Genomic DNA, 27,777 nt, shown 5'->3' on the forward strand with positions numbered 1-27,777 from the left:
GGTCGTCACAGCAGAATGAACCGCCAAGCACAAGTTTTACGCAGCGGATGCCCTTCCAGCTGCAACCCATTTCTGGGAACCATCCACACACACACATACACTAAGGACAATTTAGCCTACCCAATTCACCTGTACTGCATGTCTTTGGACTGCTAACTCCACACAGAAGCGCCAACTGACCCAGCCGAGGCTCGAACCAGCGATCTTCTTGAGAAATGTAGGGATGGAATATATAATGAATGATTAATCATTTTGTATTCCGAAATAATAAATAGCACATAAATATTACAGTGAAAAATAGTCAACTAAAAACAAATCATTTAAATCATGTGTTTGTTTTTTAATTATTTTAATGTTAATTTGTTTTTCATTCACAGTATATTTTGAGGAGAAGCAGTGGCGCAGTAGGTAGGCGACAGTACTAGGCGACAGCGCTACCTACTGCGTCACTGCGTCGCCTCAAAATATACTCATTCATTCATTCATTTTCTTTTCGGCTCAGCCCCTTCATGAATCTGGGGTAGCCACAGAGGAATGAACCGCCAACTTTTCCAGCATGCTTTTACGCAGCAGATGCCCTTCCAGCCACAACCCATCTCTGGGAAACATCCACACACACTCATACACTACGGACAATTTAGCCTACCCAATTCACCTGTACCGCATGTTTTTGGACTGTGGGGGAAACCAGAGCACCCGAAAGAAACCCACGCAAACGCAAGGAGAACATGCAAACTCCACACAGAAACGCCAACTGACCCAGCTGAGGCTCGAACCAGCGACCTTATTGCTGTAAGGCGACAACACTACTTACTGCACCACTGCGTCACCTAATTGACACATTTAAATGATAAATTACAAAAAGCATTAGTAGTATGGTAAAAAAATATAGAAGAATATAAAAAAAAACCATTAACATAAGGAAAAAATGAAAATATACCGTGAATAAAAAGCAAGTACACATTAAAATTGTTAAAAAGACAAACACATTAGTTAAATGATTTGTTTTTTAGTTGACTATTTTTCGTTGTAATATTTGATGACATCATGTGCTGTTTATTATTCATGAATACAAAATGATTAATTAATCCTTATATATGCCATCCCTACCTTTCTCAATGCTGATCATGCATTGCTAATAACATACAAACACATCTTTCAAATGCCTCCATGTTGATTGTGGGCTAAATGTTTGATTGTTGCACTTCAGTTTAAGCGTATTCCTTGACGTCATGCATGCAGATCTATTTTACAATCACGCAGCATACAAGACTAATCACTGATAATCATTTAAATAGCTTCCTGCTGCATGCTGTATATCTTCTGTCAGTACACAGCTAACAAAACCAACACATACGCCCTGTCAGTAATGTGTTCTGATGATCAAACGTGCTTATTTATTTGATTAACAGATAGCAGCGTTAGTGATGAACAGTCATGTAACATGATAAACAGGTGCAGATGGATCACCTAGCAACAGCAGCCTTCGTTCTCGCCACACAGACGCTCATGACAGTTACCACCATCTAGTGGCATGTGATATGACTAAAAGTATATTGGTGGCATATTCACTATTAAACAAAGATCAGATCTGATCCTTGAGAATACAATGCATTCAATGCTTTTGTCTATTTATAGAGCGCTAAAGCCAACATGACATCATCATATACGATTGCATCATGCAAATACAGCAACAGAGCATGCATGTGTGATGACAGCTGGATCAGATGAAAATTAGGTTTGTTCAAACATTCATTTTCTTTTCTGCTTAGTCCCTTTATTAATCCAGGGTCACCACAGCAGAATGAACCGCCAACTTATCCAGCATGTTTTTACGCAGCGGGTGCCCTTCCAGCCGCAACCCATCTCTGGGAAACATCCACACACACACTACAGACAATTTAGCCTACCCAATTCACCTATACCACATGTCTTTGGACTGTGGGGGAAACCGGAGCACCCGGAGGAAACCCACGTGAACGCGGGGAGAACATGCAAACTCCACACAGAAACGCCAACTGAGCCGAGGTTCGAACCAGTGACCTTCTTGCTGTAAGGCGACAGCACTACCTACTGCGCCACTGCTTCGCCTGTTCAAACATTCATTTATTAATTAATCAGGGGTCGCCACAGTGGAATGAACCGCCAACTTATCCAACTTATATGTTAAAGTTGTAAAAAATAAAACAACTTATATGTTTTACACAGCAGATGGCCTTCCAACACTGGGGAAACACCCACACACTCTTGCATTTACACACATACACTATGGACAATACTTAGGAGAATTCTATGGGGTTCCATTTGTGCCAAAATTCCCATGCCTGCTTTCTGCTTTGTACTTCTCATTTGTCTTCATCTACTCTCATTGCCCGCATGTTCAGGAAAATCAGCATTGTTGGCGTACATGTTGTCTGTTGATGTCGTCTTAATCTGTTGGTTTTTCCCTGTTTTTTACTGTCATATTCTATGGGGTATTCTGTCATCTGATCTGTTGTCCTTATTGTTGTCTATTTATCTTTGCTGTCATCCTTACTGTCGTCTATGCTGTTGCCCTTATGGTTGTCTGTTCTGTTGTCTATGCTGTCATTTATACTGTCACCCTTACTGTCGTCAATGCTGTCATCCATGCTGCAGTTTATTCTGTCATCTTTATGGTCGTTTATACTTTCATCTTTACTGTCGTCGAGGCATTACGGGTTTCAAGGGAGCATTTTGAGTAGAGACACTATTTTGACATAACCTGACATAATCCGACATAATTTTGACATAATCGATTTTATAATAAAACATAAAAACTTAAACAAACTTATTCACAATACAATGGTGTTCAATGCTGAATACACAAGTCAAACTGTACCACCTTGTGCATTGTCCTCTAACTTCGAGTGAAATGAAAATCTGAACATTTAATTAAAATATTTTATTTCAGTTGGCTTTTTTGTAGCTCAACAATTAAACAAACAAATAAAAGGCTACGTTAAATTATAAATGACAATCTCTGGCATTCGCCCCAACCTTTACATCATTCTAAATCTCTTCTCAGAGTGGATGGCGGGCCAAATCAAAGGTTACCATGGGCCAACTTTGGCCCACATCTCTGCCCTAAACACTACTACTAGAATAAAAAACTCAACTCACATTCAAAAACAAACAGAGCTCCTGATTGGTCAGGTCAACCCAAGATCTCAGGTTGCCTAACAACACAATCAGAATCGGGGGAGGGCCTCTGGGAGCACATTCTGTAGATGGAGAGAAGGAAGAAAATACTTGGAATTCTGCCAAGAAAAATAAACAAGGAGAGAGAGAGAGAGAGAGAGAGAGAGAGAGAGAGAGGGAGAGAGAGGGAGAGAGAGAGAGAGAGAGAGAGAGAGTGAGAGAGAGAGAGAGAGAGAGGGAGGGAGAGAGAGGGAGAGAGAGAGAGAGAGAGAGAGGGGAGACCTTATAAAGGTGTATGGCTCATTATCAGTCATAAGATCTGACGGCAAAGAACACAGCCTTCAGGAACAAATCACAAGGAAGTAACTACAATTGCACCCTCATAAATTAAACTTTAGTGTAGTGAGTATTGATTTGGCTTAGAGTATAAACAGTGCCAAGCATATATAAGTAAACCCTTCACAAATCTCTCTTTTAAATTCTTAGTTTTTAATAGGAAGCTCTACAATATTATATTTGTGCATATAAGATTAGTCAGTCTTGAAGCCAAATCTGGAGCTCAAGTGTTAAAAAATGAGTACAGCCAAATTTATATGTTATAAAAAATATTAAATGCAAATTTTAAAAAAGAGGAAAAATCAAGTTAAATTAAATTAAACTCAAGAATTTAGAAGTCTAGTTAAAATTTTGTAGGTTGTAATTTTACAACGCAATCTCAAGGCAATTCGTAACTTTTTGATTTAGTTGCTAATTCGTATGAATTCATACGATCTAATTCGTACAATTTAGTACGATTTGCTCATCACCCAATGACGGTTGGGGTTAGGGGTGGAGTTAGGTGCCACGCCTCCTTTATAAAATCGTATATTTTCGTACGACTGAACTCGTACGAATTAGCCACTAAACTGACAAAACGTAAAATACTTACGTTTTCTCGTGAGATCAGGCTGAATTTTATGTGCAATATTTTGCTTGAATTTAACTGTATTATCTTTCAATTTCTAAACATGTTTGGTGACTGAGATATTATTTAAATAAATATATCTGTTTAATAAATCTGTTTTGTTTGGATACACCAAAACACATTGCCTATAGTCACTGAGAAATGGATAAAAATATTCATTTTCCAAATGAGGTGTACACAATTATGCTAAGCACTGTGGGTAAACATTTTAAATTCCCAATTACAATGCCACAACCCAGGATATACAGGATTACCATTGCTGTTGTAGTAAATTTAGAAGTAGATTTAAGTAGAGCCTGTAGAAGTGGATTTAGGATATTAAAATTTGTTTGCTCATGAATGTGTATATTTTTTGCAAACAAATTATTTCCATGCGGCGTATTCTAGTGTGTTTAGTTGATGTCATTTCAGAATAAAATATGTGCAGACATCAAGAATCAAATGCAGCTAGACATGGATGAAAAAGCTTTGATAAAAAAGACGAGGGTGTGAGTGACCAAACAGGATGTGTTTAGTAGAGCTGGAGAGCCCGCTGTCAAGATAGACTGAGAAAAATGAACAGGATATGGGCCGGTTTGGGTGCTGAAGATAACTCTGAATGAATGCGTCTGATGTGTCTGCATGCAGCTTTTTTTCAAGTCTGTGAAAGTACACATAGCTTGACAACAATAAACCAACGGCAAGATTAATACATTCACTGCCATCAAATATGGACACAGAGCTAATGCTAACATTTTGAGAACATTTACTGGCCGTAAATATTACTGGTCGTAAAAATGTACAGCAAGAGGGGGAAGAGACCACTTGTAAATTCAGTTTTTTTCTGGATATACTACGTGTACTAGGAATGTCTTGGAGAAAATCATAATTTTGAGTTATTCCATAAGAGTTTGATAACATTTCTTCCAAATTTCTAATACTAGACGACAATCAGAAAGTGATTATTTGTCAATATAACCCACAGTTACTTCCTTCCAGAGCCATTTATATCAAAGTTGATAATTAGCCGCACCATGTTGGTGTTTCTATGAGGTGGTTCGTTAGCCCAATGCTCAACCCCCAACCTGGAGGAACAACACATAACACACACACACACACACACACACACACACAAACACACACACACACACACACACACACACACACACACACACACACACACACACACACACACACACACACACACACACACACTACAGTTTAGCTTACCCAATTCACTTCTAGCGCATGTCTTTGGACTGTGGGGGAAAGCGGAGCACCCGGAGAAAACCCACACCAACACGGGGAGGACATGCAAACTCCACACAGAAATGCCAACTGACCCAGGGCTCGAATCAGCGACCTTTTTGCTGTGAGGCGACGGTACTAAGTACTGCACCACCATGTCACCCAAAATAACCAATGGTGTATAAAAAAAGATTGATATAAAACAAATATTGATTTCTTGCTATTATTGTGCTAAAAAATAACAAAAAATAAACAAAAAATTGTGTTGTCCAAAAATGAACATTAACATGCATTAAAACAAACACAGGCTCATTCTGAAAACGTAGTCTCACAGACATTTCTGAAAACCGATAATTATGCAGCCAATGGTACTTATGGCTGCATTTAATTTTTTTAAGCGAACGCTAAACCCAAACAGGTTTACCGATTGACCCACCCACCCACTTACTTCCCAAAACACAACCAACAATGTACAAAAAAAAAAAAAAATGCCGTCTAGAAAAAGAAAAGCCCTCGTCTGATTTTTACCATGTTTTCAGATTTGACCACATTCTCAGCCTTTTATTCACTTGTTCAGTTTATTTTTTATTTGTTTTAGTCTTACCTGATTTCTGGAACCGCTCTTCCCCAGACTCGAACCCGGTTGTTGTGGTCAGCTCCTCTCTGCGTCTCGAGCTAACCAGACAAACTAGTTGCAGCAGGAAAGCCCTCCAAACAGAGGTAAGTGGTCAGCCAGCAAGCGCGGAAGGGAATGGCGTCATACCGCTCCGTAGCGTTCGCTTAACAAATGAAATGCAGCCATACGTACCACCTCCAGCTACATAATTCGCAATCTCCAGAAATGTCCACAGGACTACGTTTTCAGAATGAGCCTGGGTTGAAATAAAACAACAACAGGGTGAGAATGTGGTAAAATCCGAAAACGTTATAAAAATCAGACGAGGGCTTTACTTTTTCTGGGCGGCTTTTGTAAACCGTTGTTATTTTTCATTGCTTATTTAAGTATTGCATTATTTAGAAACCAGTAGTTTGAGAGAAGTTGCTGATTTTTAAAGATTATCCAAAATCTGTAAGTAAATGATTAATAAACTACATTAATTCATTCATTCATTTTCTTTTCGGCTTAGCCCATTTATTAATCCGGGGTCACCACAGTGCTATGAACTGCCATCTATTAATAGCTAAGTTGTATGTTAATAAATGCTTTATTACCTCAACCTCATTCAGTTTTGTAACCTCATCAAAAATAAGGATTATTCATGCTTTATAAATCCTTTATAAATGACAATTAAAGGCTCAGTTAAACGTTATTAATTTCTATCTATTTGAAGATACACAAATTAAACTGTATCAAATAAAAAATAAATCTTCGCAATCTACTAAAATAGTAGTGCTGTTTAAACATCGCTAAATAACATTGAAATGTTGTATCATAATATGTTGTTAACTTATTATATTGTTGTTGTTTTATCCAGTTTGATGTTATATTTTGACACTCCTGCTATTCTGAAATGTTTAAACTTTACAGTAATTTTACTTGTTAGATAAGATTGCAAAGAAGTATTGTTTATTTTATGCCAGTGGTGTAAAGTAACAAACTACAAATACTCAAATGACTAATTAAATAGTTTTTCTCAGAAATTGTAATTTAGTTTTAAAAACTTTTACTTTCCCTTGAGTACATTTTTAGTGCTGTATTGGTACTTTTACTCCACTACTTTCCTTCATCCTGTAGTCCCTACTTTATTTTGTCTTGTCTATGGGGATTAGAAAACTCAGACCTGCAATTCCTGTCCAATCAAATCGCACATAGAAGGTAAATCGCATTATAATACTACCTCAAGACATGAGCGATTTATAATTGCAGCAAACATATTGGAAGCATTAAAACTGTCCAAGAAGATGTCCAAAATCTTTACACGCATTGACCCAGAGACTGTTTATATGCATGTCACTGATGAGAAGGTGACCGATGTTTACTGTTCAATGACTGAAACGGCCCTAAAGACCCAGCAGGCACAGGACATCAACATGACGTCAGATTGATGTGGTACCCCAATGTCGTGGGGACATTATTTTGTTTGGAAATGAAAATCAGGTTGATGTCAGTAACCAACGTCAGATCGACGTCAATGTCCAACCTAAAATCAACCAAATATCAACTTCTAATGATGTAACGGCTTGACGTTGTGTGGACGTTACCACTATGACTTCTATCAAATGCTGGATTTTGGTTGCCATACCTGAAGAATAAATGTCTGCATCTGACTTTAAAATCAACCTGAAATCAACAAAATATCAACATCATTTGACGTTGTTATTAGAAATCAAAATAACGTCCTTAGACGCTGACTAGACATTGAATTTGGTCACCTGACGTCACAACCAAAATCTAACCTAATATTAATGTTTTATGACGTTGTGTGCCTGCTGTACAATAACTAAATGCACTACAGAATGTTACGTTTACACACATCCACAAGTGACATGTAAATACATCAGCTTTTTACAGCGTAATACTCACTCCTCTTGAGTACTTTAACCTTTACTCATACTTTGAGTAATATTAACAACAGATACTTTTACTCTACTTGCACCACATTTTTGGTATGAGTTTTCAGTACTCTTTCCACCACTGTTTGATTCTGAGCCTTTAATTGTCATTTATCAGGGATTTATAAAGCATGAATAGTCCTCACTTTAGATTAGGCCACAAAACTGGATGAAGTTGAGTTAATAAAGCATTTATTAACATATGAATTAACTATTACTAAATGCCTGAATAATAATATATAAATGTTGAATTTAATAGCTTATTAATCCTTTACTAACTCATTCTAAATGATTGTAAAAAAAAAACAACTACTCTTAAATACAAATGATTTGTAAATAATGCGATACTTAATTTAGTCATGAAAAATTAATCAGTAAGAAAGTATGAAAGAACAATTATTAAGCACATTGTAGGTCAAGAATACAGCATTTGTTTGCAGTTATAAACTGCTCAGTAATGACTATCAATGTAGAGTTAATGCTTAACAAATAATGAGTTAACTATTTGCTAATGCATAATAGATTATTCATATAGTGTGTGGTTTTTATAAAGTGTTACAATTGACTAAAATGATAACTGGCTTAAATTGCATTTATTCAACCATGTTTATATTAATATTTAGATGATTTAAGGATCTATTTTTCTATATGCACCAGTTATGCTCAAGTAAGTTTAAACGCATTCGTTAACTCCTCCATTGGAATAAAAATAATAATACGTTACATTCTGCTGAAAGAATAAATAAACCACAGACCAACCGAGAGGAAGGAACTTAAATGCATCATGGGAAGAAAAAAAGCAGAGGAAGGATGAGATAAGACGGAGTGATAGTAAATAGCTAAGTTCTAGTAGTCAGAGTTTTCCTTTGTGCCAGAGGGCTCTCTGATTGGACAGTTTGCCAGTGTGGGCGGTGCCTGTGAGTGGGCGAGAGCCAGTCGTTAGTTTGAGGAAATGAGCCTGGTTTGTGATAAAAAAAAAGGAGGGGGTGAGTGTTGCCGTGGTAACCTGTGAGCCGTGTGCACACAAAACATTTTCTGCAAATGGAGGGGGTTAAAAGGGGGTCGGATTTCAAAGCATGTAAACTTCCATCTTGAGTTGCGTCTGATGCATTATCTGTGCAACTTTTGTTTTTGCAGAATGATGGAGAGTATTGGAGCACAGAGATCAAAAGAGATACAGATACTTAAAGGGATAACGCTGCTTTATGCCCATTTGGATTATTACTATAAACAGAATATTTAGCAGAGACTGGGCTGAGCAAATACGCTGATAAAATAGCAACAAGAGGACGCCAATGCCTCGTCACAGTCTCCAGCATGTTGTACTTCCAGAATAAAATATAAAATCTAACTTACAAATGAACAGTTAGAACCAGTTTTATGGATGTTCAATATCAGTGAGGTGTCAATTTTGGTTTAAGCTTTAGATATTATTACACTGTAAAATCAGCAGTCAACTTTATCAAATGAAATGACTGTAGTTAACTCAAAATATACTAGTTTTGAACTCAGTGTTGAAGGTAATGAGTTAATTAAATACCTTGATTACTTCAACTTAAATGGAGTAAGCTCACAGTACTCGTATAGATTAGTTTTAGCACTCAGGTTTGTAACAATCGGTTTCCTAAAATGGTTTGAGTTGTCTTAACTTATTGGGTTTTACAGTACTCATTTGGTTTGAGTTCTCTTCATTCATCAGGATTTACTGTGCTCAAATTGCTTCGTTTACTCAAATTGATTAAGTTCACAGAACTCATTAGGATTCGTTTTTGAACTTAAATGATTTGTTGCAATCGGTTTCCTCAAATGGTTTGAGTTGCCTTAACTTATTGGGTTTCACAGTGTATTAGTTAGTATTAATAGTAGATTTTTTTTGTAATGTTCTTGCTGTTCTTGCTGGGCAACAAGGTGGCTCAGTGGTTAGCACTGTCACCTCACAGCAAAGAGGTCGCTGGTTTGAGTCTCGGTTGGGTCAGTTGGCATTTCTGTGTGGAGTTTGCATGTTCTCCCAGTGTTGGCGTGGGTTTCCCTCACAGTCCAAACACATGCGCTATAGCTGAATTGTATAAACTAAATTGGCCATAGTGTATGAGAGTGATTGTGAGAGTGTATGGGTGTTTCCCCATTACTGGGTTGCTGCGGGAAGGGCATCCGCTGCGTAAAACATATATGCTGGATAAGTTGGCGGTTCATTCCGCTGTGGCGACCCCTAATAAATAAGGGACTAAGCCGAAGGAAAATGAATGAAGGAATATTTCATAATTCCTATCCTTTCAGTTAACATTTTACTTTGTTCCAAGATTCAAATTCATTCATTCATTTTCTTTTTAGCCTAGTCCCTATAATAATCAGGGATCACCACAGCGGAATGAACCGGCAATTTATCCAGTATATGTTTTATGCAGCGGATGCCCTTCCAGCGGCAATTTACCACTAAGAAACACCCATACACACTCATTCACACACATACACTACGGCCAATTTAGCTTACCCAATTCATCTATGGCTAATTTGGATTATTACTATAAACAGAATAATTAGTAGAGACTGGGCTGAGCAAATATGTAGATAAAATAGTAACCAGAGGAGGCCAATGCCTCCTCACAGTCTCCAGTATGTTGTACTTCCAGAGTTAAATATTAAATCTAACTTAAAAATTAACATTTATAATTACTTTGGACTGTGGGGGAAACCAGAGCACCCAGAGGAAGCCCACAGTAACTGACCCAGCGACCTTCTTTATGTGAGGCGATTGTGCTACTCACTGCGCCACCATGCTGCCCAAGATTCAAATAATTTTAGCTGAATTGTTATAGACTTAATTACCTATAATACCTCTGATTTTGACCATAAAAATCGATGAATTGTTGTATAATAATAAATAAATTTGAGATATTTGAGAAATTTGAGATTCAGTCTTTTGGATTAATAGAATTCCAAACATTTCCTTTAAAACTTAAATATTTATTATCTGATGTACAAATGTTTGTAAATATATATATATATATATTAAATAATTTCATGCTGCATTATTAATATATTCTTCTTATATAAGGTTGCAAACTCTCCTTATTGTTGCTTAAAAATGTATGCACAATACTGCATGACCTCAAGTGCCTTAAATAATGCACAATAGATCAAAATATAGTAAGTGAAATGCACAATAGATCAAAATATAGTAAATGAAATGCAGTCTTGAAAATAGATTTGCTAAAATGATCTGATGTTTGATAAAACCTGAAGACACAATACCTGGAAATTGCTCTTTTGCCAAACTTTTATTGCTGCCACTCTGCAGCTCTTAAATATAATCATGAGAAATTTAAAAGCAAGAGGCCACTTGATGGATTATTTGCCAAACAATTCAAACAAAAGAACATTTTGATTCGTTCAGACTCATTATAAACATGACAGATGTGAAAAGCATTACGGGTATGATCCGAGATCCAAATATGGCTCAATGCTGCCCTCTTCTGTTTGTTTTGTGGAGCTGTTCATGTCATCATTTACTCATTTAAACCAGTAATATTTTTTCAAAGACCAGCATAAAGTTTGATAAGTGAATAATGCCATTTATAATCTTGTAATGAATTATCTAGGAATATAACCCTGTCATATGCATCTTTTCTTTATTATAAAACCGGATCTGGTGTGTTAGTCCTCTAGCGAGCGCTGTCTGCTGCTGGAAAATGTGCTGGTTTTTGGGGTTTTCACATCTTTTCCTCCTCCAACACGCAGAGACTCGTCTTTATGAAGGACCTGCGACAGAGAACAAACAAACAGCATGTTGTTGACACAAGCTCTGACACACTTACGGACATCAAATAAAAAATATTCATCTGATTCAGAGCTTGGTTTTGATGGTGTATTTAAGGCAAATGTTCTAACAGCAAAAAAAAATTCTAAATAACATGGGGTTACAGGGTGGCACAATGGGTAGCACAGTTGCCTCACAGCAAGAAGGTTGCTGGTGTGTATGTCATCTCTGCATTTAAAGTGACATAATTCTGCAAATGACACTTAATAACAGTTGTCATAAGCATGCTTAACATCTCATTCACATTCATGACACGTGTCATGTAGTGATTATAAAAGTTTCATGACAATGTTACCCATATGTTACAGAATATTTTAATAATAATTTATCAATTAAATTAATTAAATATAATTGAATTTATTCAGCTGCATGTAAAACAGAGTTGTTCTGTGTGTCTTACACTGCTCATCATAATGTGCCGATGAAGTTCATGATGAGTCAAAGGTCGATCCTCCTCATCAGTAAGAGACGAATCCTCTGCTTCATAATCATGCCTGAGCACAGTAAGAACAGGAGCATGTGTTAATGAAATGCATGTGTTAATGAATAAACTCACACAAAATTTTAAGCAGCTTTTTATATGAGTGGCTGCACCTGGTAATGTGAGGCTGAACCATCAATGCTTGTTTCTGCACATCTGCTTTCTGCCCCAGCAGGAACTGAGCGACCTCTTTCAGGTCGTAATTCTTCTCCAGGTCCTGTCAACATTATTTACATTACATTTACACAGGCGTTTGAAATCATTACAATTTTTACTCAAGAATTTTTGGTAGTAATTTACAATAAGGTTGTATAAGTGAATGTTATGTAATGCATTTACTTGCATGAGCAAACAATGAATGATACATTTAGTACAGTATTTGCTCATGCTAGTTAATGAAAATACAGTTGTTCATTGTTAGTTCATGTTAACTGCATTCATTAATGTTAACAAGCATGAATTTGGATTTTAATAAGGCGTTAGTAAATGTTGATTAATAATGATTCATAAATGCTCGACAAGTATTTAATTCATGTTAGTAAATATACTAACTATGACTAACTAATTAAACCTTATTGTAAAGTGTGGCCGAATTTTCAGTGCTTTTAATTTTAATTAAAACTATTAAAAAATTCTCAATTAACATATAAAATCTAAAATAAAGCATTAATGTCCAATTAATTTTTATATTTATATTTTATATTAATAATATATATTTAATTTATATTGTTAAATGTCACCAGCAAAAGCAAAATTACGAAAATGACTACATCTAACACGAATGTTTATTAAAAAATACCAAAAAAATTTTTTTTTTAAACTGAATAATTATTTAAAATGTAATCTATTGCAAATATATGTAATCTAGTGTTGTAAAGTTAAATGTTTACTATCATTACTTAAGTCTTTATTGTCACATGGTCCTTAAGGAATCATTATAATTTACATGATTAATGTTCTTTTTGGTAACCATACTGCACTAATAACACAACCTTTCAAGCTTTTAAGCAAATAAAATAAATTTTAAAAAACACACTTTTATTCTGACACATTAAATTGATTAAAAATGACAGTAAAGGCATTTATAATTTTACAGAAAATCATTTTTACCCTTAGAATCCATTTTGTTCAAGATTTTATATTCTTTGTTTAAAATTTCTTTAACATCGTAAAATAACTAGTAAAGCAAATAGTTGCTTTACTTTAAAAAAGTGAGTAAACCCATTGCCTTAAAAGCAACAAGTTAATTTTACATTAAAAAAGTCAGTAATCCCATTGACTTAAGTTAACTTTTATTATATGCACATGGTTTGATTACTTAATAAGTATAAGTCAGCGAGTTTTTAAGTAGCATCAACTAATTGCTTTTTAAAGTGTAGCTGGTGCAGAGTGAATGTGGTTTTCCTGTACCTTTGATTTAATGAAGGCCTGAATGGTGAGCAGTTCACTGGTCCTCTGCTCCACCAGACTGAGGTACGTCATGATGTTACTGTCTCTGATCCCAGAAGAAGAGCCCAACATGTCGTCCATCAGCGCTCGATCACAGTCCATCTTACTGAACACACTGTCAATCCCTACAACCACATCAACACATACAGATGAAGGCAAAATAATTTGCCCTCCTATTCGATTTCAAGTCTTTTCAAGTGATGTTTAAAATAGCAAGTAAATTTTCCAAATCAGACTTATTCTGAAAACATATATACAGATAAAAACAGAAGTTTACACACTGTATAAAAAGGCACAACCATTAAAAAAAGTCAGATGTTAATGTGACTAAACTTTTTCTCTTTTAGATAAATTAGGATGATCAAATTTGTTTCTGTTCTGCTTAATAGCAGAATAATAAGAGAGAGAGATTTTTTAAGAAGTTGCTATAACTTTTCTTGAAAGTCAAGTTTACATACAATACGATTATTCTGCCTCTGAAAATATTCAGATGATGGTGTCAAGGTTTTGGAAGTGTCTGATTGGCTAATTGACAACATTTGAGTTAATTGGAGGCACAACCTTAGAATAGTATTTAGAAAAACCTCAAACACACTGCTTCCTTGTGTGACAACATGGGAAAATCAACAAACCAGAATCAACAAAAAAGCCAGATTACAATTTGCTAAATTACACTGCAAAAAGGCTAATATTTGGAGACATGTTCTGTGGTCTGATGGAGCTAAGATTGAACTGTTTGGCCATAATGACCAGTGTTACATTTAGAGGACAAAAGGGAAAGCTTACAAGCCTAGGAACACCATCCCAACTGTGAAGTATGGGGGCGGCAGCATCATGTTGTGGGGCTGTTTTACTGCAGGAGGGACTGGTCCACTTCACAGCATAGATGGCATCATGAAGACAGAACATTATGTAGAAATACTGAAGCAACATCTTAAGACATCAGCCAGGAAATTAAAACTTGGCCACAAATGGGTCTTCCAAACAGACCATGACCCTAAGCATACTGCCAAATTAGTTCAAATGTGCTTTAAGGACAACAGAGTGAATGTTTTGGAGTGGCCATCACAAAGCCCTGAGCTCAATCTTATAGAAAATTTGTGGGCAGAGTTGAAAAAGCTTGTGCGAGCAAGACAGCCAACAAATCTGGCTCAGTTACAGCAGTTCTGCATGGAGGAATGGGCCAAAATTCCTTCAAACTATTGTGAGAAGCTTGTGGAAGGGTACCCAAAACATTTGACCAAAGTTATACAGTTTAAAAGCAAAGCTAAAGAAATACCAAGGAAATGTGTGTAAACTTTTGACTGTCTAGAAATTAATAAAAAATTCTCTAAAAAAATCTCTCATTATTCTGGCATTTAGCAAATATAAATCATTAAGTTAATCCTAACGGACCTAAATAGTAAACATTTAGTATGATTTACCATCAGACATTTTTTTAAAATACTTATGTCTTTTTTTAGAGTGTTGAAACTTCTGGTTTCAACTGTACATTTCTGGAGAGCGCCATATATGTCCCAGGCGATACAATTTTTTGCAGTATTTTTTTTTTTCGCAAAGGCCGCTGTGTATGCTTTTTTTAAAATTTCTCGTGCCTGTTATTCTCAGTTGTTCCTTCAGTGGATATGATCTGAAGTTTCATGCAAATATTATTCTTCTAATATGATAAGACTATCATATATCAGATTATATCGTGGCACAGTGGCTCAGTGGTTAAGTGGTTAGCACTGTCACCCCAAAGCAAGAAGGTCGCTGGTTTGAGTCCCGGCTGGGACGGTTGGCATTTCTGTGTGGAGTTTGCATGTTCGCCCCCTGTTAGCGTGGGTTTCCTCCGGGTGCTCCGGTTTCCCCCACAGTCCAAACACATGCGCTATAGGTGAAATGGGTAAACAAAATTGGCTAAATTAGTGTATGAGTGTGTGTAAATGAGAGAGTGTATGGGTGTTTCCCAGTACTGGGTTGCAGTTGGAAGTGCATCCGCTTCATAAAACATTGGCTAGAATAAATAGCGGTTCATTCCGCTGTGGCGACCTTCTGAAATAAAGACTAAGTGAATGAAAATAAATGAATATCAGATAATCACCTGTTTTGATCTGATCAAGGGTCTTGCTGATGTCTTCAGCTTGAGCTTCATACTGCTGCGCTTGTATTTCACACTCCTGCTGAAGATCCTTCACCTGTTTTAAAGCCAGCTGATTTTCCTCTTCCTGTTGGAGCCCTTTCATGCGCAGCTGCTCCATCTCTTCTTTAATCTGGAACAACATTGCATGAAAGTTGTCACTGTACATGTTTTAGGTTTATTCTACTAGCTCTGATTGACACACTGACCTGATGGATTTCCTCTCTCAGTCTGTCAGCTTCCGTGTTCTGTTCGTTCACATAGTTGAAGAGAGCAAAGTTCCTGTCCTCAACTGTTTAAGAAAAACACAGCTGTAGCATAACACATTGAAATCTTTTATTAGCACAGAAAAATGTTCAGCTCACCCTCAATGAATTTTGTAACTAGCTTCTCCAGATTCTCTTCTCCAGTCACCGTCTGAATACGATGGAAAACCTCTTCTAGAGTTTCACATTTCTCTTCTCCAGCATCTGCCTTCCTCTGCTCCTTCATCTCTGCCATTAGCACACATCGTCGACTTTGTATAACTTAAAATGATTTCTAAACATTTCTTAAAATTCTCTAAAGATTATTTTCATGGTCAAAAAGGTAACTCATTAGATTAATTGAGTTTGTTTGATTGTGTTAGGACTGCACGGTGCTGCAGTGGGTAGCATGTTAGCCTTTTGTAAATTGCAATGGTATTTCATAATTGTACAGTTTGCAATGTATTTTTTGCATTGTATAAGAGAACAAACAATTTCCCTGACCTCAAACTGTTAAAAAAGTGCAAACTAAAACTAAAAAAAACTAATTATTCTTCTAATTCTTGTCTAGTTATTGTTCTCTGACCGTTTCTGCGGCTGATTTCCTGTGCTTCATCCAGAGCGTTTCTCTCATTACTCTTGGTGCTCATAAACTCTTTGAGTCTGTGTTCATGAGCAATGACTCTCTCCAGCTCCTTTACATCAGATGAATACTGGGCAAGATCCTTCATCTCCTTTTCTTTCATCATGGTCATTTTGGTCTGAGCTTCCACTCTGAAAAACACACGGATAATTAGAAACATCTTCAAAGTAGCTGTCTAAAACGCTTTCTGAGTGTGGAGCAATTTATAATTCCACATAAAAAGTTTTTTTTTTTTGTCAAAGAGTAGCTTTGCAATCAATTTTAGTGATGCTGTAAGTACAAAAATGAAACACAATTGAATTCCAATGATGCATTAACACTGTGTGCGATGAGAATAATAGTTTTAACCCACCTGTTACCCTAAAATCTGCTAAAACATTTTTTCCATGGGGTCAATTTGACCCCAGCAATTTAAAACCTTCAGAATACGATTTTTTTTTTTTTTGCCAAAAGGTTAGTGTCAGGTAATTGATGTCTTCGTTGAATACTTAACAACACTCTAAATTACACCCCACCACTCCCCACTCCCAGCCCTCCACTTCCTGCCCCTAATACATATAGATTACCTATTGCATTACTGTAGAAATATTTACAAATCAGCATGAAAAGTCACTATTTCACCTAAAATTGGAAAAGTATATATATATATATATATATATATATATATATATATATATATATATATATATATATATATATATATATATATTTGTTGTTTTATTAATTGTGTACTTTTTATTGAACATCAATAAGCTCCCTTCCCCATGGCAAGTCCTCACGTGAACAGTTCTCGCAATACTGCAGGTATGGTTGTGTTTGTTTTTTTTAATGTTTTTTTGTAATTATACTTAACATATACAATTTTAGTGCATATTATAAAATCATAGCATGTTATACTGACCCCAATATCACCCAAAACACATGTGTGATTTTTTTATACAGCTAAAAGACCCTGAAAAATGACCCCAAAGAACGACGATGTGACAAAATGTGTACAGGGCATTAAAAAAATAATTTTATTAATAATTTTAATTATTAAATAACTAAAATGTAAATTGTATGTTTACCAAGTTTTCCCCATTAAATTAGAAAAAGAAACTCAACCTGAAGAAAACATAAGTCAATTATATGTGTACATATGTTTGACATTGAATGGGGTCAAAATTACCCTAAGGATAATAGGAGGGTTAAGCCATGAAGACTTCATGATTGTATAGAATCACCACTTTATTAATCCAGTCAAATTTACCTGGATAATATTTAGTGTCAACATATATATTACATATACAATGTTACATACACAAAAAGCTTACTAAATGCTTATTTATCATTTCCAAAAGCTTGTGTGGGAAAAAATATAAAAGAAATTCTGAAATAATGTTCCATCAATATTTAATGTAACAGAAATGTTTATGTTTTTATTATGTAATTTATGTATTTATTATACATTTATTATACATTTATGTTTTATTATGATATTATCTGGTGTTTATGTTATTCCTGCACATATTAAAATATATTAACAATAAGTGATCGTACTAAATTTAATTATATTTTAAATTATTGAGATGTATGAAGATAAAATTGCTGCACTATAATCTTAAATCAAGTCTTTTAATATGTTTCCTAATTATTCTTGTTCAAAATATGCCACACAAGATTTGTTGAAATGCACTGTTGATATTCAGGTGCATAGCAATTGTTAAACTGAATGTGTGTGGGTGTTTTCTGTAAATCATTGTCGAAATGATTTGAATGTAGTTATTTCTTTGTTCATTGACAAAAAAAAGTAGTAATATATTATATATGAGGCGGCACGGTGGCTCAGTGGTTAGCCCTACACTTTTATTGGTTGATGCTTGAAAACCCCTTTTCATCTTTGACCCTCGTAGAGTTGTATAAACTTTGTACATTAGAAAAGTAACTCTCAAAATATTTCCCTCACCTTGCCTCATATGCTGTGGTGGACATGTTGATAACTTCACCAATATCCTTACGAACATCTTGCAAAACCTGTGAAACAACATCAGTTGGTTTAACTGTATTCAATATAAATGTATCCCTCAAACTCAGTATACGCCACACCAGACTTCCAGACCTTCTCCAGTCTGCGTTGCAGCTGCTGGAATCGCACACGCTCCATCCTAAGCGTCTCAAGCTCTTCTCTGAGCTGGCTGTTCTTCGTCAGCTGCTCATTAAAGCGAATAAGAGCCTGCAATAACAACAACAAAAAAGATCAATGGAGATATTAATGTTAACATGATGTGATTTACATGAGTTTGAATTAATCCAATCTAATCCTTTCCAACTGCAAACCCAGTACTGGAAAACATCCATACAATCTCATTCACACACATACACCATGGCTAATTTAGCTTATTCAATTCACCTATAGAGCATATGTTTGGACTGTGGGGGAAACCGGAGCACCCGGAGGAAACCCACGCCAACACAGGAAGAACATGCAAACTCCACACAGAAATGCCAACTGGCCCAGCCAAAACTCGAACCAGCGACCTTCTTGCTGTGAAAAAACAGTGCTAACTACTGAGCCACTGTGTCACCTACAATACTATTATATTAATAATCAATCTGATTACGGAACTTTCATTTGTCTGCATATAAATGTAGACATTAAGGGTGTGTTCACACTTGGAGTTTGACTCACTTACAGAAAACTGTACCTTTATTCATAGTTCACTCAGCATTAACACTGTCTTTTTTAAGATGTATACTTTTATGACTCATATTTTGCAACGTGTAAACATTAAAAATCCAAACACAAATCCTTGTGCTGAGCTATTGTTGTATATGCAAACTTGTGAAGAGCTTATAAAACTGAACCTGCCATGTGTGAACACACTTTAATAGAATTCCCACCAGTCCAGGATTATTTAAACATAAGTTTGTGTTATCAATAAAGTCTGGTCCAGTTTGCAATTAATTTAAGTAAAAAAAGGCCCACTTAAATAACAAGTTTCAGATCTACTACATGTTGTGCAGCCTATAGAAGATCTAGCTACTTCTACTATCATGCCAAATGGTTCTTAGAACAGTTAAGTAGAGTTCCAGTGCATGAGACTGCAGCTCTGCACAAGACTTTTGTCCAGGGGAGAAATTAAAATGGTCGTGCCCAACTGAGTCTGGTTTCTCTCAAGGTTTTTTTTCTTCACTCGCCTCAGTGAAGTTTTTTTTCCCTCTCTGCTGTCGCCACAACCTTGCATGGTTTGGGATCGGTAGAGCTACCCATCGATGAATTTGCTCTTCAGTGTTTGGACTCTCAGTAATGATTTAAACCACACTGAACTGAACTTAAACACTAAAAGCTGAACTACTCTGTTCCAATTACAATGACCATTTATGTGAAGCTGCTTTGACACAGTCTACATTGTAAAAGCGCTATACAAATAAGGCTGAATTGAATTTCAATGTCAGCCTGGTACAATGCAGCACAAATTCTAGGGATGGTTAGACAACCATGCTGATCTGTGCTGGTAGAGTGCATATGTGCATGTTTGTGTATGGGTGAGGTTGCCTGTCTGTTGCCAGTTTCTCTATGGATAACTAAGCAGAAGCTTGCTATTTCTTTTTTCTGTTCTTCAATGAAGTAAATATATAAAAAGAAGTCCAAAACACAGTAATATAAGATCATCACCTTATATTGATGTTCACTGTTTTCACATTTACATTACAATTGCATTACCAAGGCACATTTGTATTACATTCCTTCATTAAAAAGTTTTGTTATTAGCACCACAGAGGAAAATGAAAACCACGGAAATAAAATGGTTAAGCAAACAGAACCGTTAGACCAAATAGTGTAAAAGCGGCTTCTGTTTACCCGGTCCAGTTTGTTCTCCAGTGTTCGTATGGCTTTCTGAGTGTGGCGGGTCTGAGACGTATGACTTTGCGAAGTTGTAATGTCCTCTCTTCTGGCTTCCACCAACTTCTTCTCCACATTCATAATCTGAAAAGAGAAAGCATGAACATAAACATCCGCAGCACCATGTGAGATGTGTTAAGTGACGACGAATGGACTTGTATGCACCTCCTGCTCCAGTTGAGTTTGGGTTTGCTTCTCTTTTTCCAGTTGATCCTCCTGCATGTTTTGTTGCTCCAGCAGAGTTTGTATGGTCTCAGTCTCCTGAGTTTCACTCGATCTGCGCGACTGGGACTCGAGCACATGCAGAGTTCGCAGCAGCTCATCCTGTTCCTCACGCAGCTTGGAAATCTCCTGACTGCAGGAAAAACACACACATGCAACAAACTCACCCCTGGCTCATTCTGAAAACGTACTGCTATATACATTTCTGGAGAGCGCCAAATACGTCCAAGGAGCTACTTTTTTTTTTGCAGTTTTGGTTTTCACCAATCCACAAAAGGCTATTGTGAACGCTTTTTGAGAGCTCAAATTTCTCTCGTGAGTGCCATTCACTCCTGCTGTTCTAGCGTAAATCCACCAGAGGCCGCTGTCGACTGACTGACTGATCAAATGACCCACCCTCATCCTTTCCTAAACTCAACCAATAGTGTTTTCAAAAGCACAGATTGACCCGCCCACCCACTTTCCTAAACCTAAGCCTGATTTTTATCACTTTTTTCAGATTTTACCACATTCTGACCCTGTTATTTACTTGTTTATTTTATTTTTTGCCTTCTGTTTTTGTCTTATCCGCTTTATCGAACCATTCTTCACCAGACTCGATCCCGATCATCATAAGCAACTCCTCTCTGCGTCTCAAGTCCCCCGACGTACATGGTGAGCTAACTAGATAAACTGGTAATAGTGAGAAAACTGTCCATACGGAGGTAAGCGGTCAGCTGGTATGAACAGCATCATACCGCCCAGTAGCATTCATTTTAAGGACAAAATGCAGCCATACGTACCTCTGGCTACATAATTTGCGATCTCCAGAAATGTATATAGAGCAACATTTTCAGAATGGGCCTAGGTTGAACAAACTAAAATATGCTCAAACACATATGCTGATGATACACAAGGCAACTTTGGGAAATGATGCTATTAATGGGCAACCAGGTCAGGCAGTAACTAATTAGGGCAGTGGGTTACAGATACAATATTGGTGCCCTTTCTGAATAGAAAAGTAACCAAACATCATTGCTTTACAAATTTGGCCTGCAGTATTGCTCAAAAAGTTGCCGTCTATATTCAGCATTACAGTACATACACTGCATACTAGGAAATGCAATACACAAGGCACCATTTTTGTGCAAAACCTCCTCATGTAATAAAATTAGCTTTTACTGACAATTCCTAACCCTACTCCAAAATGAAATCCAATGCATTTTTAGGATTAAAATTATATGTACTATACTTTATTGATATGGAAATTATGACTTGAAAATTTGTAATTTGGATGTACTGGTGAAATGATGAAGGAAAAAGGGAATGGTTCACCCAAAACTGAAAATTCTGTCATTATTTTACACAACCTTACCTCGTCACAAACCTTTCTTTTTTCTGTTGAACACAAAATAAGTTATTTTAAAACATGCTTGAAACCTGTAACCATTTACTTCTATAGGTTTTGTTTTTCCTACTATGGATGCCATTGGTTACAAAATTATTAAATTAGTCAAATTATAATATTTCAAAATATATTATTGTGTGATCAACAGAAAATATAAACACATAAAGGTTTGGAACCACTTGAGGGAGAGTACAGTGAGTAAATTGCCATTTTTATGTGATCTATTTATTTAATATATGTTTATTCTGACAACATTTCTTCCAAATTTCAAATAAATAAATTGTCCTTTAGAGCCTTTTCTCCCCAGAAAATTAATAATGGTTAAAGAATTTGCTTTCTGAACTCTTCTCAAGTTAAGACATGGGTATTGTGTTTCTAAAATGAATATAAACATATAAAACATGGCATCTTTTTATACTTAAGCTGCAGTCACACTGGACTTTTCTCCCCATAGACTTTCATTCTTGGTGAACTCTGACCAGCGAAATCGCATCATTTGACTGTGTGAGACCAATCGAAGATTAAAACATGACGTCTCAGAACAGAAATTTAAAATATGAACCAATGACTCGCTTTTTTAATGTCTAATCATCTTGTTGATCCCGCCCCATTTCGCAGCGCTGTACGACAGAATTAGCAAGCTTAAACTCCAGTGTGACCACAGCTTAAATCAGGGGTGCTCAACCCCGTTCCTGGAGATCTTCCTTCCTGCAGATATCAGTTGCAACTTGCAACCCATTGCAACCCACCGGAAGATAACCAGCTTTAACAGCCTAGTCAGGCTGGGAGCCCAGCCTAAATCAGCTATGTCCAGCTTAAACCAGGCTGGTCAAGCAGGTTTTAGCTGGTCATTTTCCAGGCTGGAAATGGCTGGAAACCAGCCTAGAAGTGGCCAAAACCCCTTTAAACCCAGCCTGGTTAACTAGCTAAAACCAGCCAACCAGCTTAGGCTGGTTGAAGTTTTTTTCAGCAGGGAAGACAGAGTTTGGGCACTCCTGCTCTAAATTATGCTTTTATTTTAAATTTCAGTACTCGTGCGAAACTAAAATGATGGTTTACTCAAACACACACAAGTAAATTGTAAATCAAGAGAAATTAAGAAATGACAAGTGGTATTTTATTATTTTCCAAAGCTTTATGTGATCATTTACAGTAAGTATCCTGTGGCATTGACCATGGAACTGACCGTTGTTTGCGTATAATTTCTTGTGACTGGATGCTGTAGGCCTGTCGATCTCCCTCTGTAATGCGAAACTGTCTCTGGAGCTTTTCCATCTCCGTCTCGGCTGGACACAAACAGGCATAAGCACATTCATCAGCATGACTATAATCTTAATTATCCATTATGTGTGTCTTTGGCATACCAATTCCATCAAAGTCCAAGTCACTGCTGTCGGAGAGGACACTGATCGCAGATCTTCCACGAGGCATTGTGATGATGATGATGATTATAGTCACAAAACACGACTGAAGGAGAAGACAAAAACAATTATAAATAATGAAGACAAAATGTATGTATAAACCTTTAAAGTATACAAAGTCTACCTATGTTTTAAAAACAATAAATAATTATCTCCAGTAATGTATCTACTAAACTTTTCGGACTTCTTGAAAGCACTATTGTATAGATCATGGGTGCCCAAACCTTTTCTCATGAAGGGCCAAAAGTCAAATATCACAGTGGGCCGAAGATAAACATACCAAACTATTTTTACAATAAGGTTGCTATGGGTAATTAATTTCCAAATAAATTAAAACATTACTTTAAATTGTATTAACTAAAGCAGTATAACATTTTAAATGATGACATACTGGAATAAAGCATAAACAATCACATCTATAAGACAGTGGAGATCAATGCTGAATGCACTAGTCAAGCAGAATCTGCAAATTTATTTGCTCACCAAAGTATTTGCATTGTCCTCTATCCGTCGGGTGACGTTATGTACATTGTAAATTAAATTACAGCATTTTAAATGAAACATTTAATCACAGTTAGCTTTTTTTTGTAGATTAACAATAAAACAAACAAATAAAAGTTACAATTAATTTGAAATAATTTCTAAATCCTCCCTATAATTCTCCTTCTCTTCTCAGATAGGACGATGGGCCAAATCAAAGTTTACCATGGGCCAACTTTAGCCTGTGGGCCCTAGTTTAAATAATATTATGTACAATACACTTAATAATCTGGATAAATGTAGTCTAAGAAACATGTTAATAGTACAAATAAAACATTTAATGGTACCTTATATATCTTAAAACATGTTAACCATGGTATGTTGTGTAACTGTGATAAATTTAACCCCAAAATTACTTGACCTGCCTAGCAACGCCTTAGCATCGAGTTATTGGCTAGTCATGCTATGCGCATTGCACCAGTAACGATCGATTCGTCAAATTAAAGCCCAAAATGGGGTTTTAGAAAATTTTTACCAAATATGAAACAGATCTAATTATGAATTAATATCTGAAAACAGTTAAAATAGAGGACAGGGTAAAAGTAAAAGTAAACAGTTAACGCAAAGGAGTCGTCTGTCCTACCATCAGCATTGTAAAGGACAATGAATAACGTTAGCTTTTAAGAGATTAATATATTCTTTATTAATCACTGTTTCTTTACACTATGTGTTCACTATGCGTTTGGACATACTTTATTTGTGGTAATAACGGTTAAACAGAAGACAACGTAGGGTAAACGTAAAATTTCAACGGTTAAAACGCAAAGGTATGTCTGTCATACCATTAGTATTTTTGTAAATATGGACAATGAATAGCTTTTAAGAGATTATTATGTTAATTAATCACTGTTTTTACACTGATGTGTTTAATAACTATACCATGCTTTTGGACATAACGTTATATTGTCTGTGGTAATACTGTGGTAAAATCGTCTGTGGTAATACTGTGGCAAAACTTTAAAACAGAAGACAACGTACGTTAGGGCAAAAGTAGTCAGTCGATTGTTAACGCAAAGGTGTCTGTCATACCATCAGTATATTACTTTTATAAGGACAATGAATAGCTTAAGAGATTATTAAGTTGACTTAATTGTTTTTTACACTGACGTGTTCACTAACTATAAGTGACCATGCTTTTGGACATAATTTGTGGTAATACTGTGGTAATATTTGAAAACAGTTTAAACAGAAGACAACATGAGGAAAACGTAAATAGTCGACAGTTAACGCAAAGGTGTCGTCTGTCATACCATCAGCACTTTTGTAAGTATCTTAAGGACAATGAATAGCTTTCAAGAGAATACTATGTTAATTAACGCTAATCACTGTTTTTTTACACTGATGTGTTTACTATACTATGCCTTTGGACATACACTGTCTGTAAGTGGCTCTTTTTTTTCTTTCGACCTTCCACATACAATCATAAAATGTGCACCACACTGCTTAACTATTTTAGCATTAGAATCGTCAGTCATGATGAATTAACTTAATCAAAATGACATCAATTCGACACAACGGTGTCGAACACACAAGTCGTCAAAAATCAAGCCTAAATCATAAAACTTTTAAATAATGCTAACGTTACTTATGTTTTATCAGTGATATCTATGATAAGGTAAATGAAGGCTAATCTTACCTTACGGTTATCAGTCTTCAGGTGGTTTAATATATCAACTCTTCCTCCCCATGTAGAAAAAGTTGTTAGCAACAGTCTCCAAGGAAAATAGTGTTAAACGATCTGCAGGTGGCGCTGTTTTCTTACATACACGACACCAGCAAAAGGAAGGAGCTTTCCTTCATTCAGGTTTATTTTTGGCTTTCATTTATAACTAAGCATTTTAAAGTACCCGTATTCATGAAGAAAACAAAAATTAACAATTTGTGTTGACAATTATTAAAAATGCTAAAGCTCTGAGAATATTCATTTCATTTCATTTCCTCCCCAGAAAATGACAATTGGTCAAAATAAGCAGGGCTATTCCACAAAATGTTTTTGAAATGAACCCTTGTGCACTATTCTACTGTTATATCCTATGATTAACTCAGAAAAAAAAAAGATTTGAAAAGAAAAATGTTCTCTTTTGTCAAATGATGTTTGACCAATGACTGTAAAAAATAAATGTTTAACAGAGCAAGTAAATTTTCACAGTATGTCTGATAATATTTTTTCTTCTGGAGAAAGTCTTATTTGTTTTATTTCGGCTAGAATAAAAGCAGTTTTTAATTTTTCAAAAGCCATTTTACGGGCAAAATTATTAGCCTTCCATTATAAGCACATTTTTTTGATTGTGAAACCATGACACCATATAATCATGCATATAATCATGCATTGCTGGTGGTTTTCCCTGTTGGGAAGAGGTAAAGCTTGTCATTTTTACTGTTGATCATTATTTGGAACAATTAATACTTTAAATATGCTTGTGCAAAAATAATCTTAGTTTCTGGATTTTAGATGAAGTATAACAGCTAATTAAAGTGTGTGTATGTTTTTCTGTGAGTGTGTGAGAGTGACCTTTGCGCACTTACCTTGATGTGTCTGAAAAACAGCCACTAACAGTAAATTTGGAAGAAAAGAATAAAATTAACTTTTTATATAAATACATCATTATGTGTGTTTTTTTTTACTAAAATCAGTCACATCATTTGTGAACTTGGCAATCAAGGAGTTAAAATCCTTGTAATTTTCTAAGCAATTTAATAGTTTCAATCAGGACAGGTTGATTAACAAGTTTATGCAAAAACAAAAAAGAAACAAATATCAATCTGATGCATTTTTACAGCGGTTTAATTCAGTGGAAGTGTTTTCATCCCGAACATAACAAAAGGGTAGTGCATTTGCCCAGAGTGTAGCTTTGAGTTCTTTAAACATTTCAAAGCCTTTTCTCAAAATATGTGTCAAAATAAGATTTGTCGGGCATCACAGGGGCACAGTGGGTAGCACGATCGCCTCACAGCAAGCAGGTCGCTGGTTCGAGCCCCAGCACGGTCAGTTGGCATTTCTGTAGGGAGTTTGCATGTTTTCCCTGTATTGGCGTGGGTTTCCTCCGGTTGCTCCTGGTTTTCTGGTTCCCTCACAGTCCAAAGACATGTGGTATAGGTGAATTGAATAAGCTAAATTAGCTGTAGTGTATGTGTGTGAATGCAATAGTGTGTGGATGTATCCCAGTGTTGGGTTGCAGCTGGAAGGGCCTCCGCTGCTTAAAACATATGCTGGATGAAAGATTTGTCAGCAAAAATAATTCTGCTAGCTGATACACTGTAAAAATTATGGCCAAATTAACACACCGAATCACCCCAGAGTGGATGAAAACATCCCCAACAGTGCAAAAGGGTTAAAACATTGGTATCTAAAAATTCATAAACATTTCTGAAAACATGTCTTATTTGTTATTTTGACCAATTGTCAGGTTATGCTCCTCTAAATGGCAATATTTATAGTAAATGCAAATGTCATCAATAGTTTGCAGAACCAAACAAAAATAGTTTTTCTCAAACACATATAATATACAATATAATATGCAGGGCTTTACATTAGCACCCTCCAAATGCGGGTAGATTTCAGCTGTGTCGGATTAGACAGCCACTGTCACTTGCCACTTTGGCTGGTTGAAAATAATTTGTAAAGTTTTCTTAAAAGCAGGATTTGACAATAAGGATGGCCCAATAT

At 36.0% G+C, this 27,777-nt stretch overlaps 1 protein-coding gene and 2 long non-coding RNA genes across 12 annotated transcripts in view; 2 read left to right on the forward strand and 1 right to left on the reverse strand.

Annotated features, from left to right (window-relative positions):
* Positions 1 to 13,479, forward strand: part of LOC141376672 (uncharacterized) — a 289,423-nt gene extending 275,944 nt beyond the window's left edge. The window contains exon 4 of the long non-coding RNA XR_012387364.1: positions 13,383 to 13,479. This is a non-coding gene — a long non-coding RNA (uncharacterized lncRNA). The remainder of the gene's footprint in view (positions 1 to 13,382) is intronic.
* odad1 (outer dynein arm docking complex subunit 1) lies at positions 11,167 to 25,841 on the reverse strand. 5 transcript variants are annotated; one of them, XM_073915841.1, is made up of 16 exons: positions 25,089 to 25,128; positions 24,054 to 24,073; positions 23,514 to 23,616; positions 23,336 to 23,435; positions 20,706 to 20,895; positions 20,499 to 20,624; positions 18,756 to 18,869; positions 18,603 to 18,670; positions 16,601 to 16,788; positions 16,135 to 16,263; positions 15,979 to 16,061; positions 15,734 to 15,902; positions 13,612 to 13,775; positions 12,315 to 12,418; positions 12,121 to 12,214; positions 11,167 to 11,662 (listed from the first exon to the last, which is right to left on the reverse strand). In XM_073915841.1, exons 3-16 carry the CDS (start codon positions 23,578 to 23,580, stop codon positions 11,558 to 11,560), a joined length of 1,701 nt encoding a protein of 566 aa, XP_073771942.1. In that variant the 5' UTR covers positions 23,581 to 23,616; positions 24,054 to 24,073; positions 25,089 to 25,128; the 3' UTR covers positions 11,167 to 11,557.
* Positions 24,474 to 27,777, forward strand: part of LOC137496731 (uncharacterized) — a 91,713-nt gene continuing 88,409 nt past the window's right edge. For 2 of the 6 annotated variants that reach the window (XR_012387369.1, XR_012387370.1), the window contains exons 1-2: positions 24,474 to 24,877; positions 25,291 to 25,373. This is a non-coding gene — a long non-coding RNA (uncharacterized lncRNA). The remainder of the gene's footprint in view (positions 24,878 to 25,290; positions 25,374 to 27,777) is intronic. The other 4 variants (XR_012387371.1, XR_012387374.1, XR_012387372.1 and 1 more) reach the window with 3 other exon arrangements.

This window comes from Danio rerio, chromosome 11, assembly GCF_049306965.1.
Source record: "Danio rerio strain Tuebingen ecotype United States chromosome 11, GRCz12tu, whole genome shotgun sequence".
Classification (NCBI taxonomy): Eukaryota; Metazoa; Chordata; class Actinopteri; order Cypriniformes; family Danionidae; genus Danio; species Danio rerio.

Bases quoted from the DNA above. Each gene is read 5' to 3' on its own strand.
- odad1 (XM_073915838.1), bottom strand. From the start codon at position 25,585: ATGACTGACGATTCTAATGCTAAAATAGTTAAGCAGTGTGGTGCACAT. The intron at 15,903-15,978 runs GTCAGTGTGTCA...ATGTTGTTCCAG, and splicing joins TGAGAGAGGAAATCCATCAG to ATTAAAGAAGAGATGGAGCA. The intron at 11,663-12,120 runs GTAAGACACACA...TCTCTGTCGCAG, and splicing joins GGCACATTATGATGAGCAGT to GTCCTTCATAAAGACGAGTC.